Source organism: Oncorhynchus gorbuscha, linkage group LG23 (assembly GCF_021184085.1).
Source record: "Oncorhynchus gorbuscha isolate QuinsamMale2020 ecotype Even-year linkage group LG23, OgorEven_v1.0, whole genome shotgun sequence".
Lineage (NCBI taxonomy): Eukaryota > Metazoa > Chordata > Actinopteri > Salmoniformes > Salmonidae > Oncorhynchus > Oncorhynchus gorbuscha.
In genome coordinates, this window is record NC_060195.1 from 32,348,757 (window position 1) to 32,374,874 (window position 26,118).

A 26,118-nucleotide genomic window follows, 5' to 3' on the forward strand; every position below is an offset into this window, starting at 1 on the left:
CAAGTGAGCCGACACTCACCAAACACAGTCAAGCCATCTTTCCTTCTGAATTTGGGTGCGTTAATACACAACACTTTAGGGTATCACATGTTTTCTGGTAGGGAAACAGTGGTTATGGTGTGTAGATGGTGTGTAGATATGAAAGAGTCTGTAGTAGGTTCCCACTTTCACTTCTGTTTCAGGTTCCCACTTTCACTTTTGTTTTGACTGTATCCCCCAATACCCAGTAAGTTCATGGTTTGAGGGAGGCTTATTCAGAGAAACTACTTTCAGACAAACTTAATGTATCTTTGAATCCAGACCCGGATCAAGGTAAGTGGCAATATTTTCACCTTTTACTTATTTGATTAAAGTAGTAACATTAACATCTATACAAGGTGATGGGGATTTCTGTGATGGTTTTGCAGCATATTTCATCTATTGGGCTGTTCCATATGAATTCAATCTCTTACTGACCACATCCCCTTTGATTTGAACGAAACCTTCCATAAATGTTTGACCATAGTAGAAGTGGTCAGAAAGATACTATGAGACATGTTCATCCCTGAAAAAGATATACAGTTGAGCTTGATATCATTTGAAAGCTTTCAAACAGGTTTGTCAAACTGTTTTTTTCATTCTAGATTTTTCTTAATGTTATTTAAAAAAAAACCTTTAATGTCAATGATCTAAAAACGTGTAAACTCAAACATTTTCAGATATGTTGTAGTTTAGACCCTATTTTACATGATCTGAGGTTTTAGTGTTGTGCCTGTCATTGGTTGAGACACAGCATGCTATTGAATACAGGTTGGGTGTCATTTCAATAATAGCAATAGAATGGACCTATCCCTTCAAACCACTGCAATTTAGCTGGTAAACCATAGACATTTAAATTTAATTTACATTTCAACTTCCAATTACCACCAGAAAGATGGCTGCTGGTCCACCAACTATTGAATATCAACTTCAATGGGAATGTCTATGCTATTACAAAAAACAGAAAAAACAAAAAACAAAACAATAACAAAAAACAAAACAGCTTGCATTGTTTTCCTACAGATGTACACAACCTACTCCATATTTCCAAAGTGAAAGAAACATTCTAGAAGAATATCCAAATGAATAAAAATGAAGTCTTGATGGTGTATGTCTTCACACCCCAGAGATAATACTTGGTGGAAAGACCTTGGGCAGCCATTACAGCTGTAATTGATTTTGAATACGATTCTACCAACTTTGCAAAAACTCTTAGGGCAACATCTATACATTGTTTATATCAAAATTGCTCGAACTCAGTAAATTTTGTTAGGAGTCATTCATAGACAGCATTATTCAAACCATCAGAACTGAGACTGTAGACCCCTCAGGAACACTCACCATATCTCAGTAGGCGTGGGTAAAATCACCAGGGAATGCCATATTACAATCTATGTGTTGTGATAATGACGTTGTTTGCTTTATGAAGTGCTCGACCTCCAGATGAGTGTGAGGGGGGAGTTTAATATAAGGAATTTGAAATTATTTATACTTTTACTTTTGATACAAAGTATATTTTAGCAATGACATTTACTTTTGACACTAAAGTATATTTAAAACCAAATACTTTGACTTTTACTCAAATAGTATTTTACTGGGTGACTTATTTTTACTTGAGTAATTTTCTATTAAGTTGTCTTTACTTTTACTCAAGTATGACAATTGGGTACTTTTTCCACAACTGTGCATAAATGGTAGATGTATATCACCTAGTCAAACCTGAAAAATAGCTCAACTTTTAACACCACTATAACCTGAATGTTTTGGCATTCAGGTCCAAAAAGTATATTTCTGGCCACTTTCGACTATGGGCAAACATGTATGGAAGGTTTCATTCAAAACAAAGGGGTGAAGTAAGAAAGGGATTTAAGCAATATGGTACGACCATATTCCTAAATAACAATTTAGTGACCATATGAGATAAAATTATAATAATAGTGACTGACTGGTTTACTTGACTGATCGTTTACTGAAAATGTAACTGTATAATATGGTATTTTCTTATACAGTCCATAGGCCGTTGTTGATTGGCATAGGCAGTTTTCCATTTTCTTTCATAGCTTTTTTTTGTGTAAAAGCTGAACAAATATAACATTGATATTATGGATAGTATTACTCAATTGTTTTCTTTTCATATTCAAAAATAATGGTTCTTTCGTTTTCGTAACTGGTCGCCAAACGACCTATGGGAACTTCTGATGACTGTAAACATCTTTGATATTAAGCATCTCAATCAGGTCACAAGAAGTGGAAGGAGTTCCCATAGGTCGTTCGGCAACTCGTCACTCTACTGAGAGAAACAAGGTTACATCCGTAACCCAAACGTTTTGTTGAACTTTATCATTTGACTGCAACCATAGCTGAAGAAAAAGACAGAAAGGTGGTGTATGTGATGGGACTGGACTTGTGTTTCAGATGTTATTCACACTTCAGAGCCAATGTGTTATTTCCTGTTTTGGGGGATTTCCCACATAAACCAAAAGTGAAACCAACCTTCTAAGGGATGTCTGTGGGCTCCAGTGAAAATGATTTCCTTCAGATTAACAAATTGTGATCCCACTGCCTTCACTCTGCCTTCACTTTTTGTCTGTCCCCATAGGGAAACCCTTTTTAAGAGCCCTTTTGGTTCCTGGTAGTACCTAAAAGGGTTCTCCTAAGGGGACAGTGGAATAACCCTTTTTTGAACCCTTTTTAGTAAGAGTGTATTCAACCTTCACTATCAAATGTTTTGACAGGAGTTGTAATGGCGGGACGAGGATTTCAAGGTGCACTGGGGGTCATGCTCCTTGTGTGTCTCCTTGGACTAACAAAAGAGTTTGGTAAGAAGTGCTGTTTTCACAATACAATGCAAGTTTAAAAGTGGGTTTAATTGAGTGTAGTTGTTTTGTATTCCACATTTTAAAAACGGTGTAAAATATTAACAATAATTAACTTATTTCCGTAGAACTTGAGGACAAAGACTGGGACGAGTTGAGGTCTGATGTGGCTGCGCTGCACAGATTGAAAGGATTACCTGATCAAATGACACGTAGGACCACAGGAGCAGACACCAGGTGGGTTTAATTCAGCCTTGATATCTCTGTCAAACCTCTCTTAGCCATTGTTGATTGAGATGTTCAATATTGTTTATCTCTGTTTAGAGAGATAACAATGCACGGGACCAGGACAAAGAGATTCAGCAACTACAGGTAACATATCCACTCAGAGAAGTGACAAAATGTATTATTGCCCAGTACAGACGATTGAAAGAGGAATCACATAACAGCAAATGATTTAGGTATTACCGATCTATTGTATTTCCTCAGGGCATATGTGGAGAAAAAGCCCATGGCTTTATTTGATGGTCTTAGGGGATGTGACAATTTTACAACATGCGTCATTCAAATGGACCAGGTAAGAAAGTGTCTGTTAAGCTGCATGTATGAACAGTTATTTATGAGCTATAATTGTAATTCTAGTTCAGACATGTACAGTTACAGTAGCATATCTTTATTCATATTTATTCCAGTCATTTAATTTAAATGTGCACACTGGGATTGGTAGGTTATATCCATTTTTGGACTTTCAAAATAATAATATATAGGCTAGTCAATATAGCATTACCCCACCGCAAATCATAGCAGCACCAATATAGCAGCACCCCACCGGTAAATCATTAGATCTGATTAATGCAATTCCATCTTTGATTACTGTAACCATAGAAAAAATATGTAATAATATATGCAGCAATGAACGGGGTTCACAGGGTGAAAGAAAGGACTCAAGATCAGAATTATATCATGCAGGAACTATCTTCCTTTCGGCGCAATCATGAGTGTAAATACAAAATCTGTATATTTTACCGTGGAATCAGCGTCAGGTCTTGAGTCAGCAGTTTACAACGCAAAATCTATGATTTTTTATAACTAACCCAAGATAGACCAGAGCCTGTCGTTTCATAGTGGGCAGAACAAACAAGGACGTGGGCAGAGCCAAGCACAAGCTAGTGAGATCCTTTTGGCTTGTTCTAGAATTTATTTGCATATTTCCATTAGGGAACACCTACTCTGTGAAGTGCACGTGTGCAATAGCTCAATTCGCCCTTACCCAAAGTCTACAAAAAACTCAATTTGCTACAGATTCTAATTTTGGTAACAGAAAACTGTATGGAGATCAAATGTTTAGTCGTTGAGAAAATTTTCATAATGTTGGCCAAAATCCATCTCGCTCCATCTTCTTCCACTGCCGGCCACTGGGCTTCCTCTCATCACCATATTTGGTAGTGAGTGGAAACACCAAGAGGATGTTTCACATTACATCTGGTGAAATATCTGGCTCATTGTTCTATCTGTGACAATATTCAAGAAATGGCTAGTTATAGGAAAATATTTGATTGAATCCATTTTAGAACAAGGCTGTAATGTAACAAAAAGTGGAAATAGCCAAGGGGTCTGAATACTTTACGAATGCACTGTATATACGGAACAAAAATATGCAACATGCAATAATATAATTTATAATAATAATAATAATATAAGACTAATATAATAATGAAGATTTTACTGAGTTTAAATCAAATTAAATTTGATTTGTCACATGTTCCGAATACAACAGGTGTAGACCTTACTGTGAAATGCAAGCCCTTAACCCTTACAAGCCCTTAACCAACAATGCAGTTTTAAGAAAACCAAGAGTTGAGAAAATATTTACTAAATAAACAAAAGTTTTAAAAAGTAACAATAAAAGAACAATAACGAGGCTATGTACCGAGTCAATGTGTGGGGGTACAGGTTAGTCGAGGGAATTGACGTAATATGTACATGTACATGTAGGTAGGGGTAAAGTGACTATCCATAGATAATAAAAAGCGAGTAGCAGTAGCGTAAAAAAATTGTGAATGCATATGTGTCCGGGTAGCCATTTGATTAGCTGTTCAGCTGTTGGCTTGGGGGTGGAAGCTGTTAAGGAGCCTTTTGGACATAGACTTGGCACTCCAGCACCGCATCGGTGGCAATTTTTAGGCCCTTCCTCTGATATTGCCTGGTATAGATGTCCTGGATGACAGGAATCTGGGTCCCAGTGATGTACTGGTTTGTACTCACTACTCTCCGTAGTGTCTTGCGGTCTGATGCCGGGCAGCTGCCATACCAGGCTGTGATGCAACCAGTCAGGATGCTCTTGATGGTGCAGCAGTAGAACTTTTGAGGATCTGAGGACCCATGCCAAATCTTTTCAGTCTCTTGAGGGGGAATAGACGTTGTCTTCCTCTTCACGACTTTCTTGGTGTGTTTGGACCATCATAGTTTGTTGGTGTGTCACGACTTCCTCCGAAGTTGGTTCCTCTCCTTGTTCGGGCGACGTTCGGCGGTCGATGTCACCGGTCTTCTAGCCATTGCCGATCCACCTTTCATTTTCCATTTGTTTTGTCTTGTCTTCCATCACACCTGGTTTCAATCCCATCAATTACATGTTGTGTATTTACCCTCTGTTCCCCACATGTCCTTGTCCGGTATTGTTGATTGTAAGAGTTTGCGCACGTTATGTCTGGCGTGCGAAGGGTTTTGTATTTATTTATTTGCGTTTGTTCTCTGTGATTTTATTATTAAACTGCACCGTTGTAACATAGTCTTTGCTCTCCTGTGCTTGACTTCTCTGCCGCCAGTACGCACACATTACAGAATACCGGACCAAACTTATGGAGTAGGAGCAGGTATCCCGGGTATAGAGGTGGAGGAGCGCGTCCCGTAGCACGCAGCAATGCTCCACCATCTTGGCACTGCCATGACCCGCGTTGTCCAGACAATTGACCGCTGGGAGAGACAGGGAGTTCTCCCAGCACCTCCACCAGCACAAGCGGGGTCTCCACTTCGCCCTGGAGTTTCGGACCCTGGCTGCCGGCGCGGGATGGAGCGACAGGACCCTGATATCCCGTTCATCGACGTCATTTCCGGTCACAACTTTCAGGCTTGTTTTCGAATTGCTGTGCGTTTTGTTGCCAACCTATTTTGCTACCTGACAACTTTACGGGTTTCACTTTTTAATTACCGTTCATATATTTATTTTTTCCTCAACTTTTTCACTCCGGACGCTTTATCTGGACACGATTCGTCAGGACCTCCAACAGCCGAAGCTAAGTAGTAACATTAACATGATGCCTTCTAATTGCAGCCGCTGTGCTCGCCTTACGGCGAGGATAGCTGTACTGCAAGCCCAGCTTCAGACGCAATCGTTAGGCAAGGGTAATTTCAGTGTAGGAAAGGATGAAACAGCGTCTGTGCCACCAGTAAGTACAGATAGTAGTATAAATCCCCTGGCACAGTCCCCGCAGCCGGACAACTTTCTCACGGTTTCTGGAAGGAAATGCTGTAGGAACGCTCAACCGGTGTCGCTCATTCAGCAGACAGAAACTTTCAACCGGTTCTCCCCATTAAGCAGCGGGTCGGTGTCAGAGGCCGAGTCTTCTCAGGTCTCTACTCCTCCCGTTACGGGGTCTGAGACGCCGAAGCTTCCCACCATTAGCTCTGACAAATTGAAAACTCTAGTCATTGGCGACTCCATTACCCGCAGTATTAGACTTAAAGCGAATCATCCAGCGATCATACACTGTTTACCCGGGGGCAGGGCTACCGACGTTAAGGCTAATCTGAAGATGGTGCTGGCTAAAGCTAAAACTGGCGAGTGTAGAGAGTATAGAGATATTGTTATCCACGTCGGCACCAACGATGTTAGGATGAAACAGTCAGAGATCACCAAGCGCAACATAGCTTCTGCGTGCATATCAGCTAGAAAGATGTGTCGGCATCGAGTAATTGTCTCTGGCCCCCTCCCAGTTAGGGGGAGTGATGAGCTCTACAGCAGAGTCTCACAACTCAATCGCTGGTTGAAAACTGTTTTCTGCCCCTCCCAAAAGATAGAATTTGTAGATAATTGGCCCTCTTTCTGGGACTCACCCACAAACAGGACCAAGCCTGACCTGCTGAGGAGTGACGGACTCCATCCTAGCTGGAGGGGTGCTCTCATCTTATCTGCCAACATAGACAGGGCTCTAACTCCTCTAGCTCCACAATGAAATAGGGTGCAGGCCAGGCAGCAGGCTATTAGCCAGCCTGCCAGCATAGTGGAGTCTGCCACTAGCATAGTTAGTGTAGTCAGCTCAGCTATCACCATTGAGACCGTGTCTGTGCCTCGACCTAGGTTGGGCAAAACTAAACATGGCGGTGTTCGCCTTAGCAATCTCACTAGGATAAAGACCACCTCCATTCCTGTCATTACTGAAAGAGATCATGATACCTCACATCTCAAAATAGGGCTACTTAATGTTAGATCCCTTACTTCAAAGGCAATTATAGTCAATGAACTAATCACTGATCATAATCTTGATGTGATTGGCCTGACTGAAACATGGCTTAAGCCTGATGAATTTACTGTGTTAAATGAGGCCTCACCTCCTGGCTACACTAGTGACCATATCCCCTGTGCATCCCGCAAAGGCGGAGGTGTTGCTAACATTTACGATAGCAAATTTCAATTTACAAAAAAAATGACGTTTTCGTCTTTTGAGCTTCTAGTCATGAAATCTATGCAGCCTACTCAATCACTTTTTATAGCTACTGTTTACAGGCCTCCTGGGCCATATACAGCGTTTCTCACTGAGTTCCCTGAATTCCTATCAGACCTTGTAGTCATTGCAGATAATATTCTAATCTTTGGTGACTTTAATATTCACATGGAAAAGTCCACAGACCCACTCCAAAAGGCTTTTGGAGCCATCATCGACTCAGTGGGTTTTGTCCAACATGTCTCTGGACCCACTCACTCTCACAGTCATACGCTGGACCTAGTTTTGTCCCATGGAATAAATGTTGTGGATCTTAATGTTTTTCCTCATAATCCTGGACTATCGGACCACCATTTTATTATGTTTGCAATTGCAACAAATAATCTGCTCAGACCCCAACCAAGGAACATCAAAAGTCGTGCTATAAATTCACAGACAACACAAAGATTCCTTGATGCCCTTCCAGACTCCCTCTGCCTACCCAAGGACGCCAGAGGACAAAAATCCATTAACCACCTAACTGAGGATCTCAATTTAACCTTGCGCAATACCCTAGATGCAGTTGCACCCCTAAAAACAAAAAAAATGTCTCATAAGAAACTAGCTCCCTGGTACACAGAAAACGAATTGGAACGGAAATGGCGCCACACCAAACTGGAAGTCTTCCGACTAGCTTGGAAGGACGGTACCGTGCAGTACCGAAGAGCCCTTACTGCTGCTCGATCGTCCTATTTTTCTAACTTAATTGAGGAAAATAAGAACAATCCGAAATTCCTTTTTGATACTGTGGCAAAGCTAACTAAAAAGCAGCATTCCCCAAGAGAGGATGACTTGCACTTTAGCAGTGATAAATTCATGAACTTCTTTGAGGAAAAGATTATGATTATTAGAAAGCAAATTACGGACTCCTCTTTAAACCTGCGTATTCCTCCAAACCTCAGTTGTCCTGAGTCTGCACAACTCTGCCAGGACCTAGGATCAAGAGAGACGCTCAAGTGTTTTAGTACTATATCTCTTGACACAATGATGAAAATAATCATGGCCTCTAAACCTTCAAGCTGTATACTGGACCCTATTCCAACTAAACTACTGAAAGAGCTGCTTCCTGTGCTTGGCCCTCCTATGTTGAACATAATAAACGGCTCTCTATCCACTGGATATGTACCAAACTCACTAAAAGTGGCAGTAATAAAGCCTCTCTTGAAAAAGCCAAACCTTGACCCAGAAAATATAAAAAACTATCGGCCTATATCGAATCTTCCATTCCTCTCAAAGATTTTAGAGAAGGCTGTTGCGCAGCAACTCACTGCCTTCCTGAAGACAAACAATGTATACGAAATGCTTCAGTCTGGTTTTAGACCCCATCATAGCACTGAGACGGCACTTGTGAAGGTGGTAAATGACATTTTGATGGCATCGGACCGAGGCTCTGCATCTGTCCTCGTGCTCCTAGACCTTAGTGCTGCTTTTGATACCATCGATCACCACATTCTTTTGGAGAGATTGGAAACCCAAATTGGTCTACACGGACATGTTCTGGCCTGGTTTAGGTCTTATCTGTCGGAAAGATATCAGTTTGTCTTTGTGAATGGTTTGTCCTCTGACAAATCAACTGTACATTTCGGTGTTCCTCAAGGTTCTGTTTTAGGACCACTATTGTTTTCACTATATATTTTACCTCTTGGGGATGTTATTCGAAAGCATAATGTAAACTTTCACTGCTATGCGGATGACACACAGCTGTACATTTCAATGAAACATGGTGAAGCCCCAAAATTGCCCTCGCTAGAAGCATGTGTTTCAGACATAAGGAAGTGGATGGCTGCAAACTTTCTACTATTAAACTCGGACAAAACAGAGATGCTTGTTCTAGGTCCCAAGAAACAAAGAGATCTTCTGTTGAATCTGACAATTAATCTTAATGGTTGTACAGTCGTCTCAAATAAAACTGTGAAGGACCTCGGCGTTACTCTGGACCCTGATCTCTCTTTTGAAGAACATATCAAGACCATTTAGAGGACAGCTTTTTTCCATCTACGTAACATTGCAAAAATCAGAAACTTTCTGTCCAAAAATGATGCAGAAAAATTAATCCATGCTTTTGTCACTTCTAGGTTAGACTACTGCAATGCTCTATTTTCCGGCTACCCGGATAAAGCACTAAATAAACTTCAGTTAGTGCTAAATACGGCTGCTAGAATCCTGACTAGAACCAAAAAATTTGATCATATTACTCCAGTGCTAGCCTCTCTACACTGGCTTCCTGTCAAAGCAAGGGCTGATTTCAAGGTTTTACTGCTAACCTACAAAGCATTACATGGGCTTGCTCCTACCTACCTCTCTGATTTGGTCCTGCCGTACATACCTACACGTACGCTACGGTCACAAGACGCAGGCCTCCTAATTGTCCCTAGAATTTCTAAGCAAACAGCTGGAGGATGGGGCCACAGTGTCTCCTGACCCCTCTGTCTCAGCCTCCAGTATTTATGCTGCAGTAGTTTATGTGTCGGGGGGCTAGGGTCAGTTTGTTTATCTGGAGTACTTCTCCTGTCCTATTCGGTGTCCTGTGTGAATCTAAGTGTGCGTTCTCTAATTCTCTCCTTCTCTCTTTCTTTCTCTCTCTCGGAGGACCTGAGCCCTAGGACCATGCCCCAGGACTACCTGACATGATGACTCCTTGCTGTCCCCAGTCCACCTGGCCATGCTGCTGCTCCAGTTTCAACTGGCCTGGGCCCTAGGACCATGTCCCAGGACTACCTGACATGAGGACTCCTTGCTGTCCCCAGTCCACCTGGCCATGCTCCTGCTCCAGTTTCAACTGTTCTGCCTTACTATTATTCAACCATGCTGGTCATTTATGAACATTTGAACATCTTGGCCACGTTCTGTTATAATCTCCACCCGGCACAGCCAGAAGAGGACTGGCCACCCCACATATGCTCTCTCTAATTCTCTCTTTCTTTCTCTCTCTCGGAGGACCTGAGCCCTAGGACCGTGCCCCAGGACTACCTGACATGATGGCTCCTTGCTGTCCCCAGTCCACCTGACTGTGCTGCTGCTCCAGTTTCAACTGTTCTGCCTTATTATTATTTGACCATGCTGGTCATTTATGAACATTTGAACATCTTGGTCATGTTCTGTTATAATCTCTACCCGGCACAGCCAGAAGAGGACTGGCCACCCCACATAGCCCGGTTCCTCTCTAGGTTTCTTCCTAGGTTTTGGCCTTTCTAGGGAGTTTTTCCTAGCCACCGTGCTTTTACACCTGCATTGTTTGCTGTTTGGGGTTTTAGGCTGGGTTTCTGTACAGCACTTTGAGATATCAGCTGATGTACGAAGGGCTATATAAATAAATTTGATTTGATTTGATAGACCATTATCGTTGCAGCCTGCGAGAGGACGTCCGTCGGAGGTTGGCCTGCAGACATTTACATTTACATTTAAGTCAGTTAGCAGACGCTCTTATCCAGAGCGACTTACAAATTGGTGCATTCACCTTATGACATCCAGTGGAACAGTCACTTTACAATAGTGCATCTAAATCTTAAAGGGGGGGGGGGGTGAGAAGGATTACTTTATCCTATCCTAGGTATTCCTTAAAGAGGTGGGGTTTCAGGTGTCTCTGGAAGGTGGTGATTGACTCCGCTGTCCTGGCGTCGTGAGGGAGTTTGTTCCACCATTGGGGGGGCCAGAGCAGCGAACAGTTTTGACTGGGCTGAGCGGGAACTGTACTTCCTCAGTGGTAGGGAGGCGAGCAGGCCAGAGGTGGATAAACGCAGTGCCCTTGTTTGGGTGTAGGGCCTGATCAGAGCCTGGAGGTACTGAGGTGCCGTTCCCCTCACAGCTCCGTAGGCAAGCACCATGGTCTTGTAGCGGATGCGAGCTTCAACTGGAAGCCAGTGGAGAGAGCGGAGGAGCGGGGTGACGTGAGAGAACTTGGGAAGGTTGAACACCAGGCGGGCTGCGGCGTTCTGGATGAGTTGTAGGGGTTTAATGGCACAGGCAGGGAGCCCAGCCAACAGCGAGTTGAAGTAATCCAGACGGGAGATGACAAGTGCCTGGATTAGGACCTGCGCCGCTTCCTGTGTGAGGCAGGGTCGTACTCTGCGGATGTTGTCGAGCATGAACCTACAGGAACGGGCCACCGCCTTGATGTTAGTTGAGAACGACAGGGTGTTGTCCAGAATCACGCCATGGTTCTTAGCGCTCTGGGAGGAGGACACAATGGAGTTGTCAACCGTGATGGCGAGATCATAGAACGGGCAGTCCTTCCCCGGGAGGAAGAGCATCTCCGTCTTGCCGAGGTTCAGCTTGAGGTGGTGATCCGTCATCCACACTGATATGTCTGCAAGACATGCAGAGATGCGATTCGCCACCTGGTCATCAGAAGGGGGAAAGGAGAAGATTAATTGTGTGTCGTCTGCATAGCAATGATAGGAGAGACCATGTGAGGTTATGACAGAGCCAAGTGACTTGGTGTATAGCGAGAATAGGAGAGGGCCTAGAACAGAGCCCTGGGGGACACCAGTGGTGAGAGCGCGTGGTGAGGAGACAGATTCTCGCCACGCCACCTGGTAGGAGCGACCTGTCAGGTAGGACGCAATCCAAGCGTGGGCCGTGCCGGAGATGCCCAACTCGGAGAGGGTGGAGAGGAGGATCTGATTGTTCACAGTATCGAAGGCAGCCGATAGGTCTAGAAGGATGAGAGCAGAGGAGAGAGAGTTAGCTTTAGCAGTGCGGAGCGCCTCCGTGATACAGAGAAGAGCAGTCTCAGTTGAATGACTAGTCTTGAAACCTGACTGATTTGGATCAAGAAGGTCATTCTGAGAGAGATAGCGGGAGAGCTGGCCAAGGACGGCACGTTCAAGAGTTTTGGAGAGAAAAGAAAGAAGGGATACTGGTCTGTAGTTGTTGACATCGGAGGGATCGAGTGTAGGTTTTTTCAGAAGGGGTGCAACTCTCGCTCTCTTGAAGACTCCTGGCACATATGTTTGTGTATGTCACTTTCCCTGAGTTATCTCCGCATTCCCAGCATAAGGCGCTCGTCTATTCAGGCACGGCTGAGAATAATGTTGATAGAGCGTTGACCATTATAGGGTCAGGGTTGATTTGGGAGGTCACCGCTCCTCTGGGCATGGTGACGCAAGGGGGTCACAAGGAGAGAATTAGTCTCTTCCTTATTGACTCTCCTGCGTTTCCTGTGGTGCTAGGCCTACCCTGGTTAGCTTGTCATAACCCCACTGTTTCTTGGCCACAGAGGGCTCTCACGGGGTGGTCACGAGAGGGCTCTCACGGGGTGGTCACGAGAGTGCTCGGGGAGGTGTTTAGGGATTTCCGTTGGTGCTACTACGGTGGAGAGTACAAACCAGGTCCCCACCTTGCGCATTCATCCCGAATATTCCAGATTGGCTCTCGCCTTCTCTAAAAAGGCGACTCAATTACCACCCCATCGACAGGGCGATTTTGCGATAAATCTCCTGGTAGGCGCTGCACTTCCCAGGAGTATCCCCTCTCACAGGCGGAGATGGAGGCGATGGAAACACATGTCTCCGAATCCCTGCGTCAGGGGTACATTCGGTCCTCCACTTCACCCGCCTCCTCGAGTTTCTTTTTTTGTGAAGAAGAAGGAGGGAGGTCTGCGCCAGTGTATTGACTCTCGGGGTCTGAACCAGATCACTGTGAAGTATAGATACCCACTACCGCTCATAGCCACAGTGATTGAGCCAATGCACGGGGCGCGCTTCTTCACCAAACTAGATCTCAGGAGCACTTACAACCTGGTGCGTATCCGGGAGGAAGACGAGTGGAAGACTGATTTCAGTACCACCTCAGGGCACTATGAGTACATTGTCATGCCGTACAGGTTGATGAATGCGCCATCAGTGTTCCAAGCCTTTGTAGACGAGATTTTCAGGGACCTGCACGGGCAGGGTGTAGTGGTGTATATTGATGACATTTTGATATCCTCCGCTGCACGTGCTGAGCATGTGTCCCTAGTGCGCAGAGTGCTTGGTCGCCTGTTGGAGCATGACCTGTACGTAGAGGCTGAGAAATGCCTGTTCTTCCAGCAGTCCGTCTCCTTCCTAGGGTATGGCATTTCCACCTCAGGGGTGGAGATGGAGAGTGACCGCATTTCAGCCGTGCGTAATTGGCCGACTCCCACCACGGTGAAGGAGGTGCAGCGATTCTTAGGGTTTGCCAACCACTACCGAAGGTTTATCCAGGGTTTTGGTCAGGTAGCGGCTCCCATTACTTCACTGCTGAAGGGGGGGCCTGGTGCGCTTGCAGTGGACAGCTGAGGCGGACAGGGCTTTCAGTCACCTGAGGGCTTTGTTTACCCCGGCTCCCGTGCAGGCCCATCTGGATCCCTCTTTGGCGTTCATAGTGGAGGTGGATGCATCCGAGGCTGGGATAGGAGCTGTGCTCTCACAGCGCTCGGGTACGCAACCGAAGCTCCACCCTTGTGTCTTCTTCTCGTAGAAGCTCAGCCCGACAGAGCGAAACTATGACGTGGGGGACCGGGAGTTGTTGGCTGTCGTCAAGACACTGAAGGCGTGGAGACATTGGCTTGAGGGGGCTAGACACCCTCTTCTCATCTGGACTGACAACCGTAATCTGGAGTACATCCGGGCGGAGAGGAGACTGAACCCTCGCCAGGCAAGGTGGGCCATGTTTTTCACCCGTTTTTGTGTTTACCCTTTCCTACAGACCAGGCTCCCAGAACGGGAAGGCAGACGCATTGTCTCGGCTGTATGACACAGAGGAGCGGCCCATGGATACCTCTCCCATACTCCCCGTCTGTATGACCCGTCTGCTGTTTGTGACCGGTTGATCTATTGGGCCCACACGTCACCCTCCTCTGGTCTTCCTGGGATCGGTCGGACAGTGCGCTGTTTGAGCGGGAGGTACTGGTGGCTTACCTTGGCTAAGGACGTGAGGGGTTATGTTTCCTCCTGTTCGGTGTGCGCCCAGTGTAAGGCTCGTAGGCACCTGCCCAGAGGTAAGCTCCACTCCTTACCTGTTCCACAACGGCCTTGGTCACACCTGTCGATGGATTTTCTGACCGATCTTCCACTCTCACAGGGTAACACCGCGATACTGGTCGTTATGGATTGTTTCTCTAAGTCCTGTCGTCTCCTCCCCAGTTCACCTCTAGGGTCTGGAAGGCATTCATGGAACGTCTGGGGGTCTTGATCAGCCTTACTTCAGGGTTCCACCCTGAGAGTAATGGGCAGGCATGTCTGTTTTTTCCCCTGTAGATGTTATAACAATGTATTGCTACCACTGTATCATCAAAGGTATTATCTATGTGAGTTTCAGAGTGTCATCTGCAAGTTATTAATTTCATCAACCATGTTTCTTACTTTACTTGGAAGCTTAGCAGAAGTAGAAATGCTCATGTTATTTATGTTAGTGCAGGGTGAGAGGCACACAGTGAATTTCCTGCTAGTGCACACCTCATTGCTAACAGTATAACTCTGGTTCATAGGCACATGATACCTGTATACAATAGCTGTAGGATCAGCAGAAGCATTCACGGCAGTTAGAGGGACATGAATTAGTCTACTTACATTGTGTCTAACAAGGCCCCTGGTTTAATGTACATTTGCTGAAGCATTATGACAACTCTGTGTCACAATGGTAGGGATTAGCTGAGCTGGGCTTGGGTCATTGATAAGTCATTGTCTCAAAGCAGCCTTATAATGCTGTGAAAAGATCCAGGAACCCAAATTATTCGGGTGGATCCCATCCTCCTTATGAAACGTGTTTTGTTTCCAAAAGGTGTAGAAATTGTCAACAATAATCACTTTCCAGTTGTGAAGAAAATAATCCCACTAAAGTGTTCAGTGCCACGATTCAGAGAGGGTACAGGACCAGATATGATGGGTCTTTTATTAGTGTTTCAAACAGAGCTGCCCTTCATAATGCCATTAAAACCCACATGGACTACGATAGAATCAATTTCCATGTCCTGGCGTAGGACATAAACAATGACAACAATGACAAAATACAAGAACATGATAATATAGTGCCTTTCGGAAAGTATTCAGACCCCTTGATCTTTTCTACATTTTGTTACGTTACAGCTAATTCTAAAATGGATTAAATAAATACAAATCCTCAGCAATCTACACACAATACACTATAATGACAAAGCAAAAACAGGTTATTATACATTTATGCAAATTAATAAAATAAAAAAACTGAAATAACGTATTTACATACGTATTCAGACCCTTTGCTATGCGACTTGAAATTGAGCTCAGTTGCATCCTGTTGACACTGATCATCCTTGAGATGTTTCTACAACTTGATTGGAGTCCACCTGTGGTAAACGCAATTGATTGGACATGATTTGATAAGGCACACACCTGTCCATACAAGGTCCCACAGTTGACAGTGCATGTCGGAGCAAAAACCAAGCCATGAGGTCAAAGAAATTGTCGGTAGAGCTCCGAGACAGGATTGTGTAAAGGCAGATCTGGGGAAGGGTACCAAAAAATGTCTGCAGCATTGAAGGTTCCCAAGAACACAGTGGCCTCCATCATTCTTAAATCGAAGATTTTTGGAAGATTTTTTTTTTACAGCATGTGCAAATGAGGTAGGATGAGAGAGAAAAAGGCAATAAATAGGCCACGGTGGCAAAGTAATTACAATATAGCAATTAAACACTGGAATGGTAGGGTGTGCAGAAGATGAATGTGCAAGTAGAGATACTGGGGTGCAAAGGAGCAAGTTAAATAAATACATACAGTATGGGGATGAGGTAGATTGGATGGGCTATTTACAGATGTGCTATGTACAGGTACAGTGATCTGTGAGCTGCTCTGACAGCTGGTGCATAAAGCTAGTGATGGAGGTAAGAGTCTCCAGCTTCAGAGATTTTTGCAGTTCGTTCCAGTCATTGGCAGCAGAGAACTGAAGGAGAGGCGGCCGAAGGAAGAATTGACTTTGGGAGTGACCAGTGAGATATACCTGCTGGAGCGCGTGCTACGGGTGGGTGCTGCTATGGTGGCCAGTGAGCTGAGATAAGGTGGGGCTTTACCTAGCAGAGACTTGTAGATGACCTGGAGCCAGAGGGTTTGGCGGCGAGTATGAAGTGAGGGCCAGCCAACGAGAGCATACAGGTCGCAGTGGTGGGTAGCATGAGAAACCAGATTCTCTGGTCTGATGAAACCAAGACTGAACTCTTTGGCCTGAATGCCAAGAATCACGTCTGGAGGAAACCTGGCACCAGCATCATACTGTGGGGATGTTTTTCAGCGACAGGGACTGGGAGACTAGTCAGGATCTAGGCAAAGATGAACGGTGCAAAGTACAGAGAGATATCCTTGATGAAAACCTTCTCCAGAGTGCTCAGGACCTCAGACTGGGGCGAAGGTTCACCTTCCAAAAGGACAATGACCCTAAGCATACAGCTAAGACAACGCAGGAGTGGCTTCGGGTCAAGTCCTTGAGCGGCCCAGCCAGAGCCCGAACTTGAACCCGATCAAACATCTCTGGAGAGACCTGAAATTACTTGTGCAGCAACGCTCCCCATCTAACCTCACAGAGCTTGAGAGGATCTGCAGAGAAGAACTTCCCAAAAGAAAGGTGTGCCAAGCTTGTAGTGCCATACCAAAGAAGACTTGATGCTGTAATCGCTGCCAAAGATGCTTCAACAAAGTACTGAGTAAAGGGTCTAAAAATGTGATATTTCTATTTTTTATTTGTAATAAATTAGCTAAAATGTCGAAAAACCTGTTTTGCCTTTGTCATTATGGGGTATTGTGTGTAGAGTGTTGAAAAAAACAATAATTTAATCAATTTTAGAATAAGGCTGTAACGTAACAAAATGTTGAAAAAGTCAAGGGGTCTGAATCCTTTCCGGTGGCACTGTAGATAGGAGACAGCATATTAGATGTGCAAGGATAGATGTTGTTGATGGTGTAGATAGCATGAATCTGTAACATCAATTATGTATTAGCAGTGAGCTAATGCGACCATTACATTTACCTAATGCGACCACCTACCTTCAGGGGGCCCCCCACCCTAAAAGCGACCACCTACCTTCAGGGGGCCCCCCACCCTAAAAGGTACATGGCCATTTAGGTCAGATTGTTCTTCAAGATGTTCAAATGTTCACAGATGACCAGAAGGGTCTAATAATAACCACAGTGGTTATAGAGGGTGTAACAGTTCAACACCTCAGGAGTGTATGTCAGTTGGTTTGTAAACTATATTTAGTCTGCAAATGTTTACTGAAAACATGATTACATTTGCACAATGATTACTTGAAGTCTCGTAAATACATTGTTACAGTTGTTGATTAGCTAGCTAACACATTCTTGACATATTAGTATAGACATGAAATCAGTCAAACCACCACAAAACAAGACATAGTATCAAGAACAAGATACAACTAGCTGAAACGAGCCACCTATGACGTCAAAACTATGAAATAACACACGTGGAATCATGTAGTAACCAAAAAAAGTGTTAAACAAATAAAAATACATTTGAGTTCAACTGTCGTAGCCCAACAGAACCCAAAATATAATCTTGTTCAGCCTGGCTGTACTCCGTTGTTTGTAAACAATGCAATTGTAAACCATAGTGTCCGAAATTAAGCAAAAACTGATAATCCTGATTGAATCATGAACAATGATGAATGAGAACGTTACAGAGGGTTGAAGATACCCCCATGACATGCTAACCTCTCACCATGCTAACCTCCTTGTTATAGGTAATGGTGAGAGGTTAGCATGTCATGGGGGTATGATCTTCAACCCTCTGTAACTTTCTCATTCATCATTGTTCATGATTCATTCAGGATGATCCGTAATCATGGTAGCATCCACATGAATGTAGAAGTGTTCAGAAACATATTCACTTCTTATTTACAATAAAAGTGACTCCAAAATGACACAATACATTACTTATATGAATTTCTATTGGGCACAAAATAATCTGAAACAACCAAAACGAATATCAAATGCATCCAACAAGATACACAAGCTTGATGTAGTCATTGCGTACTAGGAATATGGGACCAAATACTAAACTTTTTACTACTTTATTCATAAAAATCTTTTGGGTTGGCAATCATTTTGATTCCTACCTTTTTGAGAAAAACAAGTAGTACTTTTGTGCATACAATATAGCTCAGTATTTGAGTACTGTCTTTATTGCTCATCTTTATACATTTTATATTTTAGTAAACACTCTTATCCACAGCGACCTACAGGAGCAATTAGGGTTAAGTGCCATGCTCAAGGCACAGATTTTTCACCTACTTGGCTCAGGGATTCAAACCAGCAACCTTTTGGTTACTGGCCCAACACTCTTAACCGCTAGGCTACCTATCAATGGTGTCAATCATTTCGGACCCCACTGTAGTTTCAAAAAATGGTTAAAACACACATTTTTATCTCATGGAGGGTCAGCCTTCGCATCCATGGATGGTCAGTCCTTGCTCTGTCTATGCATTTTAGAGTGGTTAAATCTTTCGAATCCCAGATTCAATCTGTTTTTTTATTGTTTTTTTTTCCCTCAGGATTTTGAAAGGTTTCTGGAAGAAATTGATAGACAAAAGATCCAAGATTTGCTGCTGTCTGCTTCTGAAATGTCTTACACCTACAGCAACAAACTTCTCCTCATAATGGACAAGGAAGAGTGGACTCGTCAGCGAGTAGAAGAGGAGTACAGCATAGATCCTCATTATTCAGTAATGGTCAGTGATGCTTGTATGTACAATGATTCATGTCTCCCAATCGTTAACAGTGGCACAGTTGTGAAGATATTTGGTACTGCCTCAGAGGATGGACATACTCTGTCCGGTTACTCTGGTTCCTCACTAGCAAATCTAATGTTGACACCATCATTGAGAGCAGCATCCGTTTTCTCCCTTGACATCAATACTACTTCTTCATTTCATAATGACTTCATGAGGGTTTTTAAGTATCATGACAATAATGCTGTCTTGGAAACTACCAGCCCGGGAGATCTTCTCATCTTTCAAATCATGGATCACACTGACACTGCAGCTGAGTACCATGCTCCAAAGAGACCTATTGATCACACCACACAGTATGATAAACAGCACATCCTAATACTGGAAGATAACCCCATTGTTCGGGAAGCTGCTAAATTTCTATATGAGAAACATCCCACTGTGACCTCTGTGTACATCCTGGAAAACCAACAGCCTAAAGTGATCGAAGGCGACCCGGTGCCACTGTCAGAAGAGAGCAGACTGGTCCTTGTAGGACATGGAAGCAGAGACAGCGAAGGAGAGATGAGGGTTGGAGGGTACAAAGCCGAAGACGTGGCTGACATCATTGGACGTACTGCCAGGACTAGTGACCATATTAAAACCACAAGTGTGGTGGCCTGTGAAGTTGGGTCTGATGAAGCCTTCAAGAACACCCTGTTAAAAGAGCTCCACACCAGGTCTATTGAGACAGAACTACACCTAAGGAGTTCTTTGCTCCAAGTCAGCCACTCTGGGGAGAAGATAACTGTAGAAATAACCCCCACTGGATTGGAAACAAGACATAAGGATGACAGCAAGAAAGTGGTGGCAATGTTAGACAGAGATGGAAATGTCGTCACTAGAGAACAGTTCAGCAACAGGGGGGAAGGGACTTTTTCAAATGAGAGAAACTTTCTAGGGGAAACTTCTGTTAAAGAACGTTTTAAAAAATACAGAGACAAATGGCCAGTCAATCCAAAGAGATTTGTTGAATCTTATGCACGTAGAAAATATACTGATGAACTTGAAGCTTTCACCTGGGCAATTTTTGAACCAATGAAAAGTGATAAAAATTCAAAAAAGTTACAGACAAATTTGGACAATGAAGAGTTTCGGATATGCAATATTGAGAGGCAAATGATAAACGGAAGAAATACAATAAAGGAGAAAAAATGGATTGAAGATAACAATGTCATTAAAGGTATTCTTGATAACTGCTATGAAATGAAGTCAGGGGAGGATATCCTAAGTGTGATCCATCACAATGCAAAGCATGGAGAAGATAAGACCACCTACCTGATGTTACATGACTGGATTTATGAGATAAACCCCCAATCTTTATATGTGTTTCCAGTGGGGAAAAAGCTTGACAACAATGAAAAGGGAGATCAAAACAGAATAGATGAGATAAAACGTTGTGTTGAGGAACAGATTGGCAAAGAACATTATCCAGCCATCCGTGAAAATATAGGAGATGGCAAAGAAAGTTATCCTAATTTTGTGACAGAAACTCTTCAAGGGGAATACATTAATAAAGGCTCACAAGGTATGATGAAGGAGGCATGGTACAGAACATATTTCTTGGCATCAATAATATCAGAGTCCTCCAGAAATTTCCGTACATTTCCTCTTGTTCTGATGGCCTTAGATATGGCCCACAGCACAGACAATAATGTGAAAGAGAAAGGTTTGAGTTTCCTCATGGAGAATCATCCAATGGCAGCAGGTGGTTCTTGGGTGGATCCAAGTAGGCGAGGATTTTTCGGTTCGTCCTCAAAAATAGATTCTAGCAAATTAAAAAACAGATTCAAAAATAGACGTAAGATCCCAGAGGAATTACAAAATGATCTTATGGACCTTACAGAAAAAGAGAATAATGTGTTTGAAGAATGGTGGAAATGGAAAAAAATGGATAACAACAAGGTAGAAGATGAGATCTACAAACTTGCAAATGAGTATGCACTAGTTAATGATGATTCAAAAAGTTCATTTATAAAGGATTATAGTCATTTCTTAAATGAAATTGGCAAACAATCAACCCTAAATGAGGTCACTGGACTTTTGGGTGGGTCCCATGATGGCTCCGTGACATTGAAAGATCTACATTCCGCTTCAGAAGTAGAGCATTCACTCAAGCTCTCTTCATATTACGCCAGGTCCTCTGCTATGTTTGCTGAACAGATTCACAATCAATTGAGGAGAGAATTTGGTGACAGGCTGGACTCGGAGGGACTACATGTCAAAGAAGGCAGTATTAGGCTGGAGGATGGACAATTTCGATGCCAGCTTACATCGAAGAAGAATCTCTGGGAAACAATTGAATTTAAGGTGGAGTTGCATCCAGAGGGACAACTATACACAGAGAAAATGTGGAAAAACATGGAGACAGTTCATGGCCTGGAGATGCCAGATGGGACCCATTCTCACCAGGTCTCGAAGCACCTAGAGCATACAGGGATGGCAATTGGAGCAGTGGGACTCATGTTGGGGATGCAAGGAGCTGTTCATGCTTTTGAAGAGGGAGACATTGAACATGGTACAATAGCCACGTTACAGACTGTACATGGAGTCACAGGAATGACCTTGGCTGCAGTTGGAAAACAAGTTCCCCAGCTTTTAGAGCGCAAGGCAATGAGAGCCATGGTAACATTAATCAAAAGCCCTGTGGTGAAACGTGCCCTGGTGGTTATGCCAATCATAGGGATTGGTTTTGGAATTTACAATATTGTGGAAGACTTTAAGAGGAAAGATGCACTGGGGTATATTGATGCTGCCTTCGATGCTGCAATAGTTGCCTTGGATTTTCTTGAAATCGGTCAACCAGAACTTGCGCCATTAATTGTGCCAATCAACTTGGCACTAAATACCATACGAATGATCTTTGATGATGTATATCTTGATATTCAGACTGAACTCATTCATTTACCACCAAATGCTGGAGTTTTGGCAAAAATAAGAGCATTTTTTGTTGGCTTTGGGAAAGGACTTTTACACTTTATCCTTGATGTGGAAAGCTTTTTTTATACTATTCCTTATCGTGAGATTGAGGAGGGACGAAGGCTTGTTCAACAAATTTCAGACCACCAAAAGTACTATTACTTTGCAGAGGTACAGGATGGGAGAAAGGCCATTGATTTCACAGCTGGTGAGGATTCTTGGAATGGAGGGAGTATCACTTTTTGTCTCTCAGACCAGGGACCATCTGACTTCTGCATGGATTATTTTGTATCCAGTGACGAAAACTTGGGGAAAAAGTGTTGGACTATTGACACACATGGAACTAAAGACATTGTTCTAGGCATTGGAGAATCACATAGATTGACTTACAAAAACATAGATATAAAAATACTCCTATTCATAAAAGTTGGCTCTATGTCTGTCGTTTCTGGTTATGAGGCTTTGTCAGACACAAGATTTGGAACATATTGGGGAAACAATGAAGCAAATAATTTTTTTGCCGTTCAGAAGGCAGATGACCACCATGGCATGGAAGTCATGTTGAGCTATTACTACAAGCTTTATGGAAAAAATGGTGATGACGTGTTCTATTTGGGACCTCAAAAAAGCTATGTGGAGGGGTGTGGCGGCAAAGACACTTTCATCATTCCTGTCTATGGAGGAAACACGATTATTAATAACTATGATCCTTTCAAATCAACAGATGTCCTACTCCTCGGCGTTAACTACAGTCAGATTTCTGTCAGTAAGTCAGGAAATGATATTGTTTTAAGATATCTTGGTAACCATAACATTAGGATTATGAACTGGTTTTTGGGGGACGAATATCGCCACATGAACATGATGTCAGAGGACGGAGTCCTGTTCGACATCTCCACCACAGTGATTTCCTCTGTCCAACTGATTGCCAGAGGTATCAATAGAATGTCTAAAACCCACGGCCAGACAGTGAACGCTTCCGAACCACTTCTCCTTAGCGTTACTAATATCATGGGGTCTCCTTACAATGACATACTAATAGGAAATAGACAGAAGAACCTGATTGATGGTGGAGGGGGTCAGGACCACCTGAGGGGAGGAGAAGGAGAGGACATATATATGGTTTATGAGAAAAAACTGTCAAAGATATTCATTGAAAATCACTCCTATGACAATGAAACAGACCTACTGGTGATAGAGGCAAACCTTCATGAATTCAAAGTTAAAGTGGATGGAAACCATCTCAAACTGATGCCTTTTGCTGATCAAAGTTCTGATGTGACCTTAATGAACTGGTTCCGTTCAGATGCGGACAGGCACTTGCTTGTTATCACAAAGGATCTGGTCACCTTCAGCATCTCTGAGAACAAGGCAGCCTGTGAGCAGATTGACTCATTTAAGAGCAAATGCCTCATAAGTCAGAATCTAGATTACAGAGAGTCCACAGCTGCTCTACATGTGGATCTGCAGGAGGATGAGGCTTTCCAAAGTGTCACAGAGGTGCGAGGCTCAGCCTTCAATGACATCATCAAAGGGAACATACAACGCAACACAATTGTGCCAGGGCGAGGAACAGACTTTCTTCAGGGGCGTGGAGGGGAGGACTGGTATGTTGTAACTCCAGGTCAAGGCTTGAAAACCATTGAGAACCACTCACCCGATCTGGCTACTGATGTACTTTTCCTGAGAGAAAAATATGATTTCATCAATTGTAAATGTAATGGACCAAACATTTATCTCTCCATAAATGGCTCACAGGAAGTCCTATTGAAGGGCTGGTTTCACTCAAGGAACTCTCAACACCTCCACATCCAATCAGCTGATGGAATAACATTTCAACTGGAGTCCGATGCCAGCAGTTGCGATGGCTCCTTAAAGCTGCCTCAGTCTGTGGATTTCCGAAATAGGGTGACTGGAGAAATCATGAAGATGAATAACAACGACTTTGCCTCAGTGGTGGAAATGTATGGCTCATCTGGTTTTGACAGCATGGAAGGAAATGACAAAAATAACATGCTGGATCCTTTTACTGGAGGTGGTAGCATGGTGGGAGGAGATGGGGAGGATACCTATGTAGTGAACACTGGATATGGAACCAACATCATGATTGAAAACTTTGCAGAGGATGAAAGAATGGATACTGTGTTGTTTGAGATGGATTTCCTTGGTGGTGGTCAACTCACAGTTCAGTCTGACAAGCATGATGTACTTGTGAGCACAGGTACACAGGGGCATAAAATTCAGGTCAGAGTGCTCAACTATAATTCAGGGCAACAACACCAACACCTTAGCTTCCAGAGCTCTGATGGAGTGCATTTTTGGGTTAGATCTCCAGTTGGAAACAAAATGCGTAGCTTTCAAAAGCCTTGGATTGAAGCTTACAAAGTGACAATGAAAGGAAAACTGGGAGACTGCCAAATAGATCTGAGTTCTCAATCAAATTTATCATTGGTTCACACTGTGCAGGGCTGTCCCCATGACTCCAATTACATTACAGGTAATGAGCAGGAGAACGTACTCTTCGGTGGCATCAAGGATGATGCACTGGATGGAGGGGCCGGCCATGACACCTTGCTGGGCGGTCAGGGCAATGACATCCTGATTGGGAACATAGGAGATGACACTCTTTATGGAGAGGAAGGGAGTGACACCATGATGGGCGGCTCAGGCTCTGACACCTTCGTTCCCGGACCAGGGACTGATCTAGTGGACGGGGGCCCAGGGAGAGACACTGTGCTGTACCAGGGGGATCATGAGAGGGGTGAGGGCGTTTACGTCAACCTGCTGAGCGGAGAATGCCGTCAGGCAGATGCTGAGGGAGACGTGTTGAAGGATGTTGAGAATGTGATTGGCACTATCTACTCAGATATCTTGGTGTCTGGCTACGAACCTGCCCTACTAAAAGGCTCTGACGGCAACGACATTCTAGTGTCCCTTGTGGGAGGAGATTACTTGATTGGAGGAGAAGGAAGTGACATTTACATGATGGTTTCCCACCATGGCTCAGTGATCATAGACAACTGTGCTACAGATAATGCCACGGACATTGTGTACCTGCGCTCTCTGTCTAAGAAGTCTGTTGACTGTTCATATCTACTTGACGGAGTGTTTCTGACATTTTATGGACTCGGCGACACTACTGTTGACATAGAGCTGCGAAACTGGGTCAACTTCAGTCATGAGTGTGGCCATCTTATGCTGGTCCTCAATGAGGGTGAAATATCTGTAGATGAACTCATGCAGGAGTGTGAGTTGAGATATCACATGCAAAGAGTCGTGGCAACTGTTACATTAATCCTTCTACTTGCCGTTTTACATGGCATTATTTTGGTAATACCTGTAATCCATAGAAAGAGGAAGAGGGGACAAGGAGGGAAAGACAGCAGTGATAGAGCTACTGAAATGGGGAAAGACACACTAGAAGTGCGAGAAGAGGACGCACCTCTCCAGGGCTTAACTTCTCAACCTAAAGTAGAGGAAGACGAGGAAGAGAAGGAAACTGAATGAGAATGATAGACATTCAGTAACTCAGGACAGGACCTCAGAGGATGGAGAGGAGACAAGTGAGTGAACGACGCCCTCATAATAAGTTTGGAGAACGAAAACAGGGAGAGCAAAAGATATAACTACATGGCATAAAGTACTAACCAACTCCCTCCACTTAATATCAAGCAAATGTAACCTGACCAATGGTTTTATGTTAAACTCTTACTAAACACAGCTATGAATACCTAACTACACTATCAGAACTAATCACTGTTCATAAATAATCACTTCTTGTTATTATATCCGTATATTATACAAAAATAGCTCTCTGTCTGGAAATATTAAAATGGACAAATATCATGTTTAAATCAATGAAATGTTAATTTTAATAAAATGCAAAGCTCAA

The 26,118-nt window shown here is 43.5% G+C and overlaps 1 protein-coding gene across 2 annotated transcripts; it reads left to right on the forward strand.

Moving 5' to 3' along the window:
* Positions 1-196: 196 nt before the first annotated feature.
* On the forward strand, positions 197-26,118 carry LOC124010878. Of its 2 annotated transcripts, XM_046323621.1 has the most exons (6): positions 197-312; positions 2,754-2,837; positions 2,963-3,071; positions 3,159-3,206; positions 3,324-3,411; positions 19,092-26,118. In XM_046323621.1, exons 2-6 carry the CDS (start codon positions 2,762-2,764, stop codon positions 25,731-25,733), a joined length of 6,963 nt encoding a protein of 2,320 aa, XP_046179577.1. In that variant the 5' UTR covers positions 197-312; positions 2,754-2,761; the 3' UTR covers positions 25,734-26,118. The 2 variants fall into 2 exon arrangements, with proteins under 2 accessions (XP_046179577.1, XP_046179579.1); XM_046323623.1 differs by lacking the exon at positions 197-312 and having other exon boundaries at positions 2,566-2,837.